The sequence below is a fragment of the Drosophila pseudoobscura genome, chromosome X, assembly GCF_009870125.1.
Source record: "Drosophila pseudoobscura strain MV-25-SWS-2005 chromosome X, UCI_Dpse_MV25, whole genome shotgun sequence".
In the NCBI taxonomy this organism is placed as follows: domain Eukaryota; kingdom Metazoa; phylum Arthropoda; class Insecta; order Diptera; family Drosophilidae; genus Drosophila; species Drosophila pseudoobscura.
Window position 1 is genome coordinate 19,404,015 of NC_046683.1, and position 17,399 is coordinate 19,421,413.

Below are 17,399 nucleotides of genomic sequence, written 5' to 3' on the forward strand. Positions count from 1 at the left end.
TGTAGGCGGGTAAGCGGGTAGGCGGGTAGGCGTTTAGGCGTGTAGGACTTGGCCTCGTCGTTGGCGAAGCTGCAATTTGCAAATTGATATTGTTTAATAGTTATTATAACGCGCTGCTATGGCAAATTGATATTTTTTAATATACAAACTGTACTATAAATCTATTATTGTAATTAAATATTGTAAAGGGACAGGAGTGCACGGGACAGTGGGCAGGGCAAGATCGCAATCGATCGCATCGATCCGCAAGCTCTCCATCCATTTATTTTTCATCTCGTTAAGCACTGGGCCAAACGAAGCAGCAGCAGCAGCCGAATCTGCTATTCCTATTCCTTGAAGTTATTGGCAAACCAATTGAATCTACTTTGAATATATGTATTTACTTACTTGCTCTGGACTCTGCTGCCTCGTTCCATCGGTGCCAATAATCCAACAGAACTTCGGAGGCAGTCATACCATACCATGCTCTCTCAATCCCCAATACCCACTCAATGGTTGATTCAGTGTTATTCTTTTTTATTGTTCTCTCCACTCCGAAAAATTTGTACTCCCGGGTCTGTTGCGCATTGTAAATACAACTAAGCGAAGGATCATTTTGTAAATGTGACAAGGGGCGGAGCCGGAGTGATGCATAGATGCATATTTGTGTACACACATAATACATATTATATACATATATATGTATACTATATATAATATAAATCACAAAGTTTTTTCTTTTTTTTTTTAGTAGTTACGTAAATCTAGACTTTTCGGTTCGGTTTGGGCCTATAATCTTGGCGGATAACCCGCAGGATTCGATGGCACATAGCACGCAAGCAGCACGCAACACGAAATATGTATCCATTTTGATTAGCAAAACAAACCGAAAATCATGGAATCAATTCAAACAAAACGCAGAAAATTTAGAAAAAAAATAATAAACAAAAAACTATAAATGAAGGATATCCGTGTTTCAATGTCTCCAGATGTGTAGAATTACTGGGGCACTGCACAATGGGTGCAGTTTCCACGGGACGACTTCTTACGCTTTGACATCTTCTTCAGCAGCTGGATGTCGGCTGGGCCAACTTGGGCGCCCTGCGGCTGAGGCTGAGGCTGAGTTGGAGGTGGAGGTGGAGGTGAAGGTGGAGTCGCCGGGTTATCGCGCTTGGCCGCACGCCTGCGCATAATGGAGCGGTATTGTTCGACGGCCGCCTCCACGTTGATACCAGCTGGCACCTTTTTTTTGGTCAACAGATCTAGTGCCAAGCGGCGGATCGTCCTGGCACCCACTGAGATTTCCTTCTCGTTGCCATACAAGCCGAAGATTAGATCCATTAGCTCTTTCTCGGGGTTGACGCTTCTCAGAGGACGTGAGACCGGTGGATTGGAGACCGAAGGCACCGGCTTACCAGGTGGCACCTTAGCACTGCCGTTGAGCTTCTTCAGCTTGGCCTTCCAGCGCCCGAAGAACAGGGGCGGCGACATCGCGGTGCTGTGCTGAACTGGTGCCGTATCGGGCAGCAGGAGTCCCTGGAACCAAGAGTATGGCAGTGAGCCGGGCGCAAAGACACAGCCGGCATCGAAGTTCTTTGGCAGATAGCGGGTGGGTATAAACACAGGCTTTCTGCCGATGATTTCCGGCGGAAAGAGCTCCGCGGGCAGCTTGAATTTAGGCCCTGGAGCGTTCATGGTGTCCAGGGATACGTTCGGGACATGTGGCTGAACCACCGTCGAGATCACCGTCATGGCGTATGGCATCTTAGCGTCAGTGGCATTGGCCATTACCACTTTCATGTCGGTCAGGTCCGGCACGTAGATGTTGTACTGAGTCGGAACGGGATTGTCGATGTATTTCTTCATCATAGCCATTGTGTTGGGATCGGCCCCCACAAAGCCCATCGCCACTCTGCAGCGCGATAGGCGCTGTTGGGTGTCAGCCGACGACTTGCCCACGGTGGTGGAGAGCGGACATATGAGGTCAGTCGCCAGGCCCTTTAGGATCTCCTTAAGGACGCGGCGGCCGACGAACAGTGCCGGTGTCGGTCCCTTGTGCTGCGACGGCAGCATCCCGATGGGGTAAAACTTGCGTGGCAGCACCCCGGGTCCGAAAACACCGCCAGCATCGATGCCCGGCGGCAGTAGCTTCGACGACAGGAAGATCATCCTGCTGATGGGCGTGTGCACCGGAAAGCGTTCGACCGGCAGCTCGAAGCACAGGCAAGTCTTCTCCTCCTTCAGCAATTTGGCGGCGTCCGGATCGTGCGGATAATGCTTCACGGACAGCTGGATCAGCACCGTACGCTCTGTGCTCTTCGGCACCACCAAGTTCCGCAGATTCGGAACATATCGCAGCTTTGCGTTTGAGAGCGAGTTCATTGAATGCATCAAACTGTGCATGTGCTGGCAGCAGATCAGCGAGTTTCTCTCGTTGGTCGATCCGGGGATTAGGATGTCCAGTTCCGGGTCCAGATCAAGACCTGAACGCGTGTTTTTATTCAGATTATTATTATTTGTGCGTTTTTGCGATATGGGAGAGGGGATTACCTGTTTGCTCCGCGAAAGCCTGAAAGCCGGCCATTTTCTTGCCAAGCCTTACGTTTTTTTTCGGCATTTCGGCGATTTCGGCGATTAAAGTTTCACAGAAAGCGCACCGGGGGCAATCAACTAAAAAAATGACGCCGATTCGATCAAAAAAAACTTCGGCTCCCCTTGCACTCGCGTTATTTTGGGAACCGAGAAGAGATGGTTGAATATTTCTCGGATTTTTTGTTCGACTCCGCTCGACACTCGCTCGCCTCGTTTGTCGACTTCAAATGACACAATTAGACTTCGCACTTCCGGGGGAATTTGAAATGTCAGGAAGATCTGGAACTGTCAGTTTGATGAAACGTTATGTTATATCGGAATGATAACTATATCGATAACGATAGATTTCCGTGCCGGCAAAATGGGGAAAATGTCGACGACTTTGGCAACTTTGGCTACTTTGGCAACTTTTGTAAATTCGAGCGGTGTAAATACATACATATCATATGTATGTATGTATGTATGTATATATAAACACAATTTTTTTTAGTGTGAATCCCAGCACAATGGGGCGCCTGCAGGAGGCTTGCCAGCGCAACCTCGTCGAGAGGCAGCGGATCCGAAAATGGCTGCAGCATCTGACGGGCAAGCGCTCCGGGAAACTGCTGTGCAATGACAAGAACAGACACTGCCAACCCGACGGCTGGCCCTGTTTGACGTCATTCGGTGTTGCCGATGCAGGTGGGAGGATGGGCGCGCCTGCACCTCAGCGCCAGCACCCACAGCCATCATCCGTCCCGAAACGTGCACGCCTACGAAAGCTCAAGCATAGCACGCTTCGGAACCCAGCAGAGCTGCCGCCCTGGAACTATGTATTTGTCGAGGGCCACCAGTTGCCCATGCACCCTCTGCCGATGCCGACGACGCACTGCCATTACCCGAGCGAGCACCTGCAACAGCAACAGCAACAGCCATAAACACAGTCAGAGGGACAGCGACAGCGACAGCGACAGAACCAACAGGCAGCATCACGCAGGAGCGCGAAGGCCGAGCCTCCATCCCCGAATGACTTCGTATATTTCCTGTCGCGCACTTGTCACCCCTTTCAGTGCGCCAAAGTCCAGGCCCAGTCCCAGTCCCAGGCCCGGCCAGAGCTAGAGTCAGAGCCACAGTCCCTCTGTGCGGTGCACGTGTCTAACCACCTTGCTTTGGATGCGCGTTTACGGCGGAGCTGATGGACGAAATACTCTTGTGAGGTGCATCCCTATCACTTGTTGCGCATTTTCTTTAGACCACAAATAAATTCAGATCGTACTGCCTTACCTCTTCTGGGCGCTCTCTCTCTATTTTTAACTGTTAGCGGTGCCAGCTCCAGCTCCAGCTCTGAGGCAATATAGCCGGCAACTGAGCTAGGCACAGGCAGAGGAACAGGCAGAGCCACTCAGGCCCCCTATGCGTTTGTTTTTCTTTGAAAGATGAGGCTCTGCCTGCCACATCGGCGGCAGCAACGGCGTCGCCGCAATACAAACCCAAATAACAGACGACGACTTGTTGATGGCATTGGCATTGTACTTTTGTTTTATTTATTTGCTTGCATTTCACAAACAGCCTATTATCAAGTAAACGTTTTTATAGAAAAATAATAAGAGACAATAAGTGTGAGTGCGCGGCTCTATCGTGAAAATATCTTGAATTGACAGGGATCCGGAGCCGACTCCGACTCGGACTCGGGCTCCGGATCGGGACCTGCTTCAGCTTCAGCTTCAGCTTCATACGTGACTTCGCGCATTGGGTAACAATCGGGCTCTTGCCTCAGTTTAAAATATTGCTATATATATATCTATATGTATATACAAAGATTGTGGACCTGTTGTGCCGCCTCCATTGAAATGGCTTGGATTAGGGAGTGGATGGAACGGACGGGAAGGCGTGGGATGGAGTAGGTATAGGACACGGTTATGTTTTATGCGGTTATGCGGAACGGAGAGGAAGGAGGGGAAAGGGGGGAGGTACGTACGCTAAGCTAAGCCTAAGTCTTGGTTGCTATAAAACCTAGAGGTTAACGAATTCCTTGTCTAAGCGATTTGTTTTGTTGGTTTGTTTCGTTGGAGATTGATTGGGTGGTTTCCAGCTTGTGAAGGCGATTGCTGATTGCTGATTGGACATGGCCTTGATTAGTTGTCTATAGATAGTTTTTGGTTTCGTTATTCGTGTTGCTTCTGTTCTCTTTGTCCTCCTCCTTTTCTTTTCCCTTATCCTCTGCACTACCCCTAACCTCATCCCTGTCATTGTCTTTAGTCTTTTTCTTGTCCATCTCGTCCTCTTCATCCATGAATATCAGCGAGGTTTGTGTGGCGATGACTGCGTTTGGGGTATAGCCAGTGGCCCCCGCAGTGGTACCCTTCTGACTGAGTTCCCTTTCTCGCTCCAGTTCCTGCTCGCGCGCCAACTCCTGTTTCTGCTCCCGCTTGATTTCCCATTCGTGTCTAGCCTCCTCCTTCGAATGCTTTCGCCGTAGAATCTGTGCTTTGCTCTGTAGTGGCGGTGTGGACTGTGTAGCCTTGTCCATTTTGCGCTCCATTTTCAAATCCATCTCCACGTCCGAGTCCATGTCCATTTCGGTCTCAGACAACGACAACGAGTTGCCGCCACGAGGTACCTGATAGCGCCGGACATCCTACATCAGAAGGGGTCCATAGATTTATGTGCATTTTCACAATAGAAAACTTGCTAAGCAGCGACCTACCGTGTTCAGTGTCGTTGGTTCCGATATGTAGCCATCGCAGTCTTCATCCTCGCTGAAGAGATCCGACGGGTTCAAGCCATAGGTCTCCGGCAGCCGGCACACGATCTGCGCCAAATCGATGAATGTGTACTCGTTGAGCGAGGCGTGGTTGCCCCGCTTGGGCGGCTCCTTGCTGAACCACTGATTGAACCTGCCCAACCGACCCGCCTTGGCCATGCCCTCAAAGTAGTTCTTGCCGAACACATAGCCCACGTCGCGGATCTCGTCGAAGCTGCCAAACGCCAGGGTCTTGTACTTGTCGATGGGCGGTCGAATGTATTCGCAGTAATCAGAGTTCTTTACCTCCTGGAAAGACAGAAAGCAAACACATAAATAGAGTGCTTATGAGAGAACCTATTATGCGAAAGCCCACCTCCAGCTGTCGAACGCAGGAGACGTAGGCGAGCCGCGACTGAATGTCCGGCAGATCGGGCACCTTCACGGGTGCGGTGAACGGATTCCACTTCTTGTAGAGCAGCCACCAGCCGCTTAGGTCGTCCCCGTAGTTGGTCAGATCCGTATCGTCCTGCGAGCCCACATCGATGGCGATTATGTGAGCGGCGCCCAGATTGTGCATCACATCAGCTACAGTGGCGGCCAATAGAAATAATTCGAGTACGTTGTGTGTGTGTGTGTCCGTGTTTGCGTGTGTATGTGGAATGGAAACGTATTGGTTAGTCGTTATAATGATCCGCTAGCGGTACATGGTAGCCATTGGCATTCCAGCATCTTGAGCGGTGGGACTCTCAGTCACTCCCCCAAGATGCTCGGACTGGCAGGCGACTCATCTGCAAGATCTCAATCAATGGAGCGGGCGGGCGCAAGAAAGGCACTGTCGCGGCGCAGAGTGTTGGACAGCATGTACATAAGTATATGGATGGATATGCTGGTTTACCTGGCACATTATTCGTGTAGCAGCCATCGAGTAGAAGATGGCCGTCGCGGTAATCACAGAAGGGCGGAAAGACACCAGCGATGGACATACTGGCGCGGCAATAGCGCCACAGGTGACCTGCCGCAGCCGGACAATGAATGAACGGGCGGGCACACCAGACACACCAGACACACCAGACACACACACACACAGACACAATACAGTGGTAGGCGGGATTGCGTGGATGTTGTGTGGTGGACACGGACGTAGGTGGTGACATTTGTGTGAATTTTCGGTGTGTGTAGGTGTTAAAAGAGAGAGAGAGAAATAGATAGACAGGATTTAATTGCCGTTGTTGGAGAGTTTTTCACAAAATTCACTCTTTGTGCTAACTACAAATGAAATTTCATACACAAAAATGCACATATACCCAAAAAGTCGCCAAGAATTAATTGAAACTAATATTGCTTAGGCATAGGATAGGCATACCACAAATCAAAATTAAATTTTGTACATAATCAACGGAAAAAGGAGAAAGGAGAAGGGAGAAGGAACATAGAAAATAGAAAGAACTTTTGTGCGAACTCAGCTCTGCATCTGTGTAGGTGTGTTTGTGTTAATCGCATGTTGTGTTATGAGAGTGACAGGGACAGACAGTGGTGGTGCGCATTCGCCGTTATACTAAGCGGACCGCGCCACCATCCACAGTCGCAGGCGATGGGACAATCAAAAACAGGGCTGCCAGTACAACTAATTCTGTTGATAAAACGCCAAAAACAATGCAACAAACATAAGAAAAAAAATTAAACCTACTAGAACAACTAGAACAGCATCAGCTAGGCTAGGAACATGTATCATACATACATACATGTGTACATATATCAGAGATCGGATTGCGGAAAGGTGATTGCTGCTGTGGGTGGGACAGGGACAGGGACATGGACAAGGACAAAGCTTTGGTAGGGAAGAAGGGAAGAAGAGTACATATGTATATCCAACACTCTGCGCACGCTCTAAATTGAGATTGAGATTTAATAAATATATTAACGATTCGTTTTGTATTTACAATTATTTAGTTTAGGTTTTTTGTTGGCTTAAGAGATAATTGCATACTAATTGCTATTTACCTGGCAAGTTATTTACATAGCCGCCATCCAGTAGAAGGTGCCCATCTTTTGGGTCGCAGAGGGGCGGCATGTAGCCGCTAAGCGACATGGAGGAGCGTACATAGCGCCACAGAGATCCTGCGTTTGATTGATCGATTGGTTGGTTGGAGGTGGCAAGGCAGTATTTTTGGTTGTTCGTTGTTGATTAACGGCATGCCAGCAATGAAATTTAGTATGAGTTGAGTGTGTGTCGAGTGTATGTTTGAGTGTGTGGAAAGAGAACAAAAATAGAGAGAGAGAGAGAGAGATAGATAGAGAAACTGCATTGAGCGATCGTTTTGCTTTTTGTTTTAGTCTTGAGATGTGTTTGGATGGCAATGAAAAGATGGAACGCTATTTTAGAGCGGAAGTGGAGCGTGGAACTGGCAGGAAGGAGCAGCAGACGCAGACTAGCAATAGAAGCTACAAATGTTCGTCGAACTTAGCTTTAGCAACTGTCACCCTAGCACACAAAATGGCGAACAACAAAGTATCAGCAAGTTGTAACAGTAACAGTAACAGCAACAGCAACAGCAACAACAACGACAACAACTTAAAAACAATGATGAAATCGATCGCATCGGCTGAGTGCATCCCTGTATGTATGTATGCATGTACCCCCCTCTACACGACGCAGAATGGCAAACAGGTGGCAGCTGGTGGATGGAGGGGAAAGCCTCTTATTTGCGGGGGCCATTAATGAGTACGTGTGTGTGTTTGTGGGTGTGTGGGTGTGGGTGTAGAGTGTAGAGTGTAGGTGTGTGCTTCTGGCACTCTCAGTTCTACGCAAAGGTATACGAACATACGGTACATGATGAAACTTTGCAAGGTGGTGTATCTCTCAGCAGCTACTGGCTACTGGAGCCACCTTACCTTATGTTCGTATGCCCTGGCTCAAAAGCTAAACTACAAAGGATATAGGGAGGGGAAACTATAACAGATACGGATACGGATAGATCGCCAGAACACAAAATGCATAAGCAAAATGAATACCGAAAAAAACATGCATTTAATAGCAGTTCAAGGAGAAGAAGGAGAAGTACAAGTAGGACTACCAACAAAGAGGGAGAGGATAGATAGAGAGCGAGGGCAGAGAGACAGAGTGCATGCACTGTCTCGTGCACGGCCCCCTCCCCGTTCCTACCCTGCCGCACTCACCGTTGGTGTGGATGCGATGGCAGCTGGCGGTGATATCCGTCGTCAGGGTGAAGTATGGTATCCACAGATCCTCGATATTCACATCCCCGAAGGTTTCATGTATGGTCTTGTTGAACTCCCGTCCAGAGAACATCGATGTGATGGGATAGGTTAGATCCAAGAGTTGTAGGAACCATTTGGTCATTTTCTGCAATATTTAATGCGAAGTCTCTACATAGATTCAGTCCTGTGAGGGGAACACCAATGTACATACCTTCGACCACTCGCGCGCCTTCTGGGTGACCGTGGTAATGTTCCGCTCCGAGCACCAGAGGGCCCCCATCAACGCACCAATGCTGACGCCCCCGACCATGTCGATGGGTATGCCCGCCTCCTGGATGGCCTTAAGCATACCAATATGGGCCGCGCCACGTGCCCCACCACCGCCCAACACCAGACCAATCGAGTTGCCCGTCAGCCAGCGGGCCAGGCGCGAGAAATCGGAATGCATATTCGGCTCGGATAGCAGCACACGACTGTAGAGATCATTCTGGAAGCAGCAGAGGTAGCACGGGTCAGACAATACGTGACACCATAGCTATATGGTGCTTCCACTTCCACTTCCACTTACAATGCGGTATTGGCTTTTGCGCGTGAAGATGCGCTTCACACACAGCACATGGTGGTGCTTGGTCACCCAAGGACGAGCGTTCAGCCAGCTGAGCGTGTTGGCCGGCTTTGAGGACGCCGTCTCCGGGTAGAGTAGGACCAGTTCCTTCTGGGTGCGCAATGCCAGACGATCGATCTCGCGCTCAAACTTCCCCACCAAATGCGAGTGGTCGCCCAGGCCCACAATGAGGACGACGTCCGCCTGACGCATACAACGCTGGGTCCAGGGACTCAGCGCATTGTCGCACTGATAGAGGGTTATAATGTTGCGGTCCTCCTGCTGGGCCAGCCACGAGGTCAGCCTGTACTCGTTCGATGCGTCGAATATGTTCATTCCCAGCTGTTTGCGCGCCAAGTCCGAGGTCAGGCGCAGGACAGGACCTGACCGACGAGAGTAGAAGAGAAAAGAGAGAGATTATGAAAATGAAAACTTTCGAATGTTCTAGGTTGCAGATCTTCCTCCCACTTGGATTTTGCAATATACACTCCGAAATATTTTTTAACAATTCAAAAACGGATATCCACAAAAACAAAAACGAATTGCAAGATATACCTAAAGATATACCACTTGTATATTTTCTTGAACTTTTTTCTATTATTTTATAGAGTTTAAAATAAGCTATTAATCATTAAAATTGTCCAAATGCTGTCAGAGATCCGCCCCACCCCCCTTTATGTTCTTAATTCTTCTGTTATTACGATATTTCTACATATATAATTCGAAATTTGAATTTTTGAACACGATTTTGTGGGATATTGCAAATTCTAAGTACGAGGCCTACAACCTAGAAAAAGGGCCGGGGAGAAGTGAAACATGTTTACCCACCGATGGCACACAGCGAGTGGTAGAGCTCGTAGGTGAAGGGCGTCAGGGGCACATCGTCTGTGATGGGCACCAGGGCCACCGTGGAGTATTTGTGCGTGACGGGATTGGCCTCGACGGGTGCCCCGGGCGCTCCAGTGGTCGTGCGCGTCTGCATCGAGCCGAGAAAGCGATGGCTAAGGAAACTGATCAGCTTGGTCACCACAATCGGGTAGCGCAGCTTGATGGCATTGAAGAGACCCTCCGGGAGCTTGGCCAACTCCGAGTCGCGCACCGCCATCACTGTGGTTGTGCGTGACGTCTCCGTGATCATCTCAACGATGCCCACGAGATCGCCCTTGCCGTACTCGCCAACGATCTCCTTCTTGCCACCGGGATGTGTGATCACAGAGCGCATGCGGCCGCTGAGCACGATATAGGTGCTGTCGCTGCTCTCGTCCTGCCGGTACAGGGCCCGGCCGGACTCCAGGAATATCCAGTCCAGGGCGTAGTCGCATTGGCGTACCAGCGGCGACAGTCGCCGCACTACCCCATTGCCAAGGTCCAGCACAATGCGCGGTCGCTGGCGCATGATCCTGCAAGAAGTTGGATGTGAACAAGGCGGAAAGAGGAGAGAAAGTCGAGGATAATGTTACTGGTATATAGCTGCACGCCTGATGAATGCCACGCGACTGTGATTCCGCGAGCGAATGGTGTACGCGCTGGCCTCCCCCGTAAGCATGGCCAGGCCACCGACTATCTCTCCGGGGTGTACATAGTGGATGAGCAAGTCCGTTTTATCCTGCTTGATGCGCGTAGCATCCGCATTGCCCTGGTACACGGCCAGTGTACCGGTCATCACAAACCACACGCACACATCGTCCGCATTGCCCTCGGTGATGAGGGTCACATTCGGCTCCATTTCGCGCACCTCCACGAACGGATCAATGATGTGGGCATCCTGTTCGGGCAGACCCAGCTCCTTGCGTAGACTGTCCACCGCCGAAGACTTGACCAGTCGCATGTCTATCGACGGCACTGGCCCGACCTCGGGCTGCTCCTGTTGCGTTATGGAGCCGCGACGAGTGGACAGATTACCGTCGGATTCGCGCTGGTGGTACAACGGTGGATAGCTATTGAGCCTAGCGCCGCCATTCACCTCGCCGAATAGTGTGTTCACACTGTCCCCGCTCAGCTCTAGATTCGGAATGCCAGGATTCGGATCGGACAGCGTGTGCTGCTCGTCCTGTGAGTAACGCGACAGGGAGCTGGCTGGCCTTGGTACCGCCGTGTGTGTTGAACCGGCTGTACCGCTGGCTGCCGCTGCCGATGCCGTAGCCGATGCTGAGCCAGTGGCCTGTCGCGTTGTCTGCGAGCAATAGACGGAAGGCCCGGCCCCCTGACTGCTGCCCTTGAAACGCATGTGATTCTGAACGAGCTCCGCATTGAGGCCGAGGTAGTTGCGCAGTGCCGTAAACAGAACGCGCTGCAGTCGTATCATTATCACCTGAATAACACGGATCATCACATCCGGACTGTCCTTGAACACCTCCTGGAAGGCCTGCAAAAGGGGAGGGATACGAGGGATGTAGTATCGTGGGGCATGGTACGAGTATTAGGGCATGTGGTTGCTGTCCTACCGCCATGGGCAGTCGAATGACCACCGATTTTTCTATGGCCTTGGCCGTCACCGTCTTGTAGTAGCTGGGATTGCCGGACAGCACATCGATGAAGCTGAGCAGCGAGGTCACCGACTCGCCCTTGCGCACCGTCTTCAGGGAGAGCGTGCTGCCGTCCGCATTCGAGATGTAGACATTGATCATGCCCGATTGCACGATGTAGACACTGTCGTCCGGGTCGGTGATCTTGAACAGATAGTCGCCGCCCATCAGCTCCAGCAGCTGGGTGTGCTTGCACAACCGCAGGAAGATGGGCTTCTCGAAGTGCCCAAAGATGCGGATGCTCTGCAGCATGTAGAGGGCGTCGGGGGGCACTCGATCGCTGCCCTCCATGGTCTCCTCCAGGTACTCCGCCGGCGGCTCAACGGTGCGCACCTCCAGCGGCATGTTTTCGCGACGCAGCTGAAGGATGCGGCGGGCGAACCGAATCACCGCCCGCCGCTTGTAGCCCTTGCCGCTGCTGTACATCTGCCCGCTGACGTTCTTCATCTTGCGCAGCATGCGTCTACCGTAGAAGAGCATCTTGTCGCGCTTGCGAAAGCGCGGGCCGCGCAGATCCCCGCCCGAGGCCATGGTCACCGCGCTCAGCGACCGGGCGATCTCGTGGCGCAGCCGTAGTCGTGCCAGGCGCTTGAAGTACACGAACCAGCCGATGAACAGCATGCTGAGCACGCCAAGGGCGCAGTACAGGTACATCTGCAAGGAAAAGAAGAGACTGCAATCAAAAGGGGCATGGAATCCATCAGCATAATATTCTTCGTGTGGAGTAGGACGACGACACTTGACTGAATGACTGGCTGCTGTTTAATCGGCACTGGGAATACATATGTATATAGATGGCAGATGTGTTTACCCATTCGAGATCCGAAAACCTAATACTGCGAAAATCCATTTCTATTAATTTCACTCCAAAGCAGTATTTCTTCCTTATTTACTTTGCACTGCCGTGGCTCTCTGTTTTTTGTTTCGATTCTCGATGTAGTAGAGGAGAATATACGTTTCGGTTTCGTAAACTTCCCCGATTACAACTTTGCGGCGAGGCGAGTTTTTCAAAGAAATCCGCGTCGAGTCTATGAACTAGTTCCGAGTCAGATTTATACGATTTTGCGATATTTAGGTGCCCAAGGGGTCTATAAATATACGGTGATGCATTCCCAGAGTGCAATCTCCAACTTTGTTTCACTAGCCCCTTGGCAATAGGCAATAAGAGGGCACAACAGAAACCGAGAGAGAGAGAGAGAGAGAGAGAGAGAGAGGGAGCGTTGCCTTTTCCAAGCTCTTATTTTTCTTGCTCTTTTCATTCGTGTGCCGCCGCAGTGGTGGTTGCTGTCTGTCTGTTGTCTGTTGTTGTTGTTCTTGTCGCTTTTGACATTGAACGTCGCCGAGCGTCGCTGCCTGCCGACACTTGTTTTGGTTGCGCTTTGCTTTGCACTCTTTTTTTACTGTCTACCGTTTCCGCATTTTTTAGTTTTTACGCCTATGCATTCGATACGAACTAGCATGTGAATTATTAATATGATATACCAGGAGCATGTCTGATTAAACGGTAATGGGAACCGCAACTGCTGGCAGCTGTTGTTCGTTTGTTTCTTTGGCTTAAAGCTTATTCCGCTAACAGGTTTCTTGTCGGCTCAAATTGGAATAAACAAAAGTTTGATATTGGCTGATTGCAAGGAATGGTGAGGAACTGGATTGGAAATCTGATCGGATTACTGAATGCTGAAATTGAAGTCGAATCGAGTGCATCGCGTTGGACATGGCAGATGGGAATGGGTGAATGCCATTTCCGAATTTTCACTGGAATCAGATTGGACTGCTCGAATGGGATAAGATTGCATTTGGTTCAAACTGGATTGCCGGCACTCAAACGGAATAATGAACGGATTGTATCGCATGCAGATATAATGGGGCAGGCTGCATTGCCGAAATTGAATGGAGAGTCGCATGCATTGGGTGGGATCGCATTGGATTAGATTGATTGGGTGGCCTGGCAACCAGAGCCACCGCACCGCTCGCTGACTGTGCCCCTTCACCTAGCAGCGCCCCATAGCTAGCTTTAGAGTCACGAGGCGGCTAAATTGATTCGGCCCCAAGGGGTTAATTAAATTATTGAAAACTGATTTGGCTGATGCCGCGCGCCGCGCCCCCGTTCCAGCACATGTGCTTCTGATTAGGAAATACACACATTCGCACCCGCACCCGCACCAGAACCAGAACCAGCACCACCATTGAGACGTAATCAGCGGAGCGTCGTCGTCTTCGGGGTCAGATTGGTATTATCATGATCATTGCGGTTTCTGGCTATCATTTCCAGTGGTGGATTGGGCTTTATGTAAGTCCACTGCGGAAGTGCCTTGGACAGGCGACAGATAAAAAGAGATGGAAATAAAAGCAACAGGAAGGAACAGCAGCGAGATCAAAATGCGCCCACACACGCTCACAGTTATTTCAGAGAGAGCTCTCTCGCTCTCCTTTTCTATCGCTCTCTTGCCATCTTTGTGTACGCTTATCATAAGCGCAGACACGAACCAGCTGCAGCTGTTTACTTATGCGTGCGCGATCGGATCGCCCTCCTGGGCAAACCCCCTCGGCACCAATCCTTATCCATATGTATATCTGCCTCGCGCACACAAACTCATTTGGAGTCGGGGCCAAACAAAGAAGAGAGATACTGAGAGAGAGACCGAGCACTTACTTACCGTCATTGTTATTTGATTGGAGATGTAGTAGCACCAGGCATCCGCTAAGAATGTGCTGTAGTACATGTTTGAACCACTCACACGCAACAGTTCCAGGACATCCATTTATGTCGGTGTCAAAAGGGCTGAGTGTGAGTGTGAGTGTGTGTGTGCGTCCTGGCCAGCCCAGTCCTTCGATTGGTTCTGGCCGCGGCCTCGCTCGCAACTATTCGATTTTTGTTGCTGTTGTCTGTTTAGTCGTTCCACTTGTTCATAGTATAACCGTATTCTTGATTTTCTATTGTGAACGCGGAAATATTCAATGCCCCAAAAACACCCCTGGCACACAAACAACAGTTAGTGGTCAGGCGCGGGGGAGGCTGCTTTGGGGGGTGAACGGAACAAATCTCAGCGTTTTGTTGTTGTTGCTGCTGCTCTCTTCCCACTTCCACGACGACGACAAAGACAGCCACGGCCACCCCCCTCCCTATTTGGATGACTTTTTATTGTTTGTGCATTAATTGTAATGCACGCGCCTCTCGCTTTTTTTACGCACCACACCACGCACACTTATACACTGTGACACCCACACCAATAAGAAATTCCGTTTTGTTACGAGAATCCGAAATCATACGGTGAAATACGTTGTTTCTGTTTGCACTTGGACTTTCGCGTAATGAATTCTTAGGAAAACGCACGTCCATAGAACTCGCTATGCCAGACTATGGGTGGGAGGCAGTCTTTTTAATTTACTGAGTTTAACTAGATGAGAATTTTTACCATGTACTGTACTACTTAGTAGTTTTAACTAAAAATTCAATTTGCACTTATTATATTTTTACATGGCAAATGGCAACTACACAGAAACTAAACATCAAATTTACTACATTTTCAACAAATTTTCTGAGGAAACAGAAGGTATGGACAACAGGCAAAACGTTCGGGAAATTGTAACGCATGCAAGGCAAACCACCCCTTTTGCTTAATGTACCTTGAGGCAAAGAGCCGTTTTTGTGTAAAGGTATATTGTCTCACACGCAAGGTGAAGTTCGTATGAACCTTGCCATTCGCCGCCGCTGTTTTTGACTGTTGCCCATACCCTATTCTATAGGCCATTCAAACTTACGACTCATTTTTTCGTTGCAGGAGAGAGCAAGAGAGGTGTCAAGTCATCAGGGCACTATCGATAGACTCGATGTTTTGGTGCTAGTCGCTATTTATAGTAGTTTATAACTAAAAAAGCCAAATGCTGCACTCTAACAATTTTTTTATTGGATCTGATAGGGCTGTTGAACATATAAATTGATGTATCGAAAAATCGATTCATATATTTTGTGAATAATACGTTTTTCGGTGATATATTTTTGGACTGCCGAAAATGTAAATATGCATTTTATTGTGGCATATAATTATCAAGAGAAATCCCTTTCAGAGTTCAGGAAAGATCGACCTTTCTGTTCGTTAGATTAGATATTTGATTCTATTTATCGATGAACAGGGTACATCAATATTTTTGTGCGATAAGAGACTCGAGTTTGGCGGTAAAATACTTTTATTTTGAAAATAACAATAATATAGCCGACATAAAATTGTATTATTGTTGTTTTGAAATTAATATACGTTTCTTGCATGAATTCTTAAAAGAGTTTAGAGTTTTATGAGCATGGAACACTCAATGAAGTTCCGCATGCATGTCTTATGCTTGCATCGTCCTCCTCCTAAAATATTCAACGGATAGAATAGAATTTTCACCGGAACTTTATTGAGTTTTCCATGATCATAAAACTCAATCATACCTTATCCTCTATATTTATGTTAAAATTATGTTCCATTCTTTTTTGTGTTGCCTAATTCTGATTGATTCTAATTCTAAAGTCGTATTAAGTCAAGGTTCATTGATTGTTTTTCCCATCAATTCAGCAGCTATTATGGGAATAAATGGATCTGACTGCTACTTAAGGGTATCCTTATTTAGGGCAGCCCTTAAATATATTTTCAAATTTGAATATTCTCTGACAAACCTCAATTTTATTATAGTTTGTCACATACAACACTGCTTCGTATCGATAGCGCCCTAGGGAAAGTTCTTTCGATATTCTTTGGCATCGGCTGTTAGGTATTTGAATGCCTCATGCACATGCACTGTAATAACAGTCTGGTGACACAACGCTCGCTCACAGTGGGCGCCATCTGTTATTATTTTGAAAATCGCCAGCGCGCAGAATGGTATGCCGGCGAACATTAATCTGTGGCGCGTAATTAACTTTGCTTAAAATTGCACAGAGCCAAGGAGCCGTGAAGAGTAGCTGAAAAAAGGCAAGCCGGCGGTAATATTCAGTGATTAACAACTGTAAAATAACAATGCAGCTTCCCCCACTATCCGCCCGATAGAAAACATAGACGAAGACGAATTTGCGCGCCTTATAAATATTTATGTGTGTTGATTTAAGGATTTGGTACACCTCCCTTCCCAATCGCAGTGACGGTGAAATCCGAGACTATGGACCACCAGACCATTCCGCTCAGATGGTTGAGAGGTTGAGGTCCGAAAATAACGTGCAACATCCAATAAAAAGCAGCAGCGACGCTAATGCCAAGTGCATCCAAGAGTTATCAGAGCATGCAGGACCAGAGGCATGCCTCGCCTCAGTCGTTGCATTAGCTGTAAACCAAGCTGCGTGGCGACAAAGACGCGTCGTTTGGGTGGCCAGCCAGCTATCCGGCCACCCCCTTCTAAGTCCCGATACGGCCGGCAATTAAATATAAAATATAAAAGCAATGCACTTAAGTTATGCACATTTCCTTTGTCTATGCACCGTTACGACTTCAAATCTCGCGCGAAAGTTAACAGTCGCTTTGCACTGTTCCTTAACAGTATTATGTTAAGGTTCAAGCTGCTCTCTTTCTGTTCTGTTTCGTTCCTCTCTCTCGACCCTGGGATGCGCATTGCTGGGGCTATTGAAATCTGCCAGATTTACAATTCTGCACTGCTCGAACTGCAAGCTTGTCACATTCGGTTTTTATTGAGGTTCATGTCGAGTCTAGTGGAATTATACATGTGATACAAGTTGCAATATGATACTTTGCAAATCAAGCAAACGAAATATACAGCATTTCAT

At 48.7% G+C, this 17,399-nt stretch overlaps 2 protein-coding genes across 6 annotated transcripts; both read right to left on the minus strand.

The window, feature by feature from the left end:
- Positions 1-495: 495 nt before the first annotated feature.
- On the minus strand, positions 496-2,901 carry LOC6901968 (DM7 family protein GE17491). Its single transcript, XM_002133466.3, has 2 exons — positions 2,530-2,901; positions 496-2,462 (listed from the first exon to the last, which is right to left on the minus strand). Exons 1-2 carry the CDS (start codon positions 2,594-2,596, stop codon positions 979-981), a joined length of 1,551 nt encoding a protein of 516 aa, XP_002133502.3. The 5' UTR covers positions 2,597-2,901; the 3' UTR covers positions 496-978.
- A 1,158-nt stretch (positions 2,902-4,059) lies between these two features.
- Positions 4,060-15,247, minus strand: sws (patatin like phospholipase domain containing sws). Of its 5 annotated transcripts, none has more exons than XM_033384958.1 (12): positions 14,302-15,247; positions 11,564-12,298; positions 10,580-11,484; positions 9,948-10,519; positions 9,084-9,502; positions 8,727-9,002; positions 8,474-8,660; positions 7,298-7,414; positions 6,192-6,308; positions 5,670-5,881; positions 5,258-5,602; positions 4,060-5,188 (listed from the first exon to the last, which is right to left on the minus strand). In XM_033384958.1, the coding sequence occupies exons 1-12, from the start codon at positions 14,404-14,406 to the stop codon at positions 4,694-4,696; spliced, it is 4,485 nt and encodes a 1,494-aa protein (XP_033240849.1). In that variant the 5' UTR covers positions 14,407-15,247; the 3' UTR covers positions 4,060-4,693. The 5 variants fall into 5 exon arrangements, with proteins under 5 accessions (XP_033240849.1, XP_033240850.1, XP_002133500.2 ...); XM_033384959.1 differs by lacking the exon at positions 14,302-15,247 and adding an exon at positions 12,456-12,614; XM_002133464.3 differs by lacking the exon at positions 7,298-7,414.
- Positions 15,248-17,399: the final 2,152 nt, after the last annotated feature.

Bases quoted from the DNA above. Each gene is read 5' to 3' on its own strand.
- LOC6901968 (XM_002133466.3), bottom strand. From the start codon at position 2,596: ATGCCGAAAAAAAACGTAAGGCTTGGCAAGAAAATGGCCGGCTTTCAG. The intron at 2,463-2,529 runs GTAATCCCCTCT...ACACGCGTTCAG, and splicing joins GGCTTTCGCGGAGCAAACAG to GTCTTGATCTGGACCCGGAA.
- sws (XM_033384958.1), bottom strand. From the start codon at position 14,406: ATGGATGTCCTGGAACTGTTGCGTGTGAGTGGTTCAAACATGTACTAC. The intron at 5,882-6,191 runs GTAAACCAGCAT...CCGCCACTGTAG, and splicing joins CTACACGAATAATGTGCCAG to CTGATGTGATGCACAATCTG. The intron at 5,603-5,669 runs GTGGGCTTTCGC...CTGTCTTTCCAG, and splicing joins CCTGCGTTCGACAGCTGGAG to GAGGTAAAGAACTCTGATTA.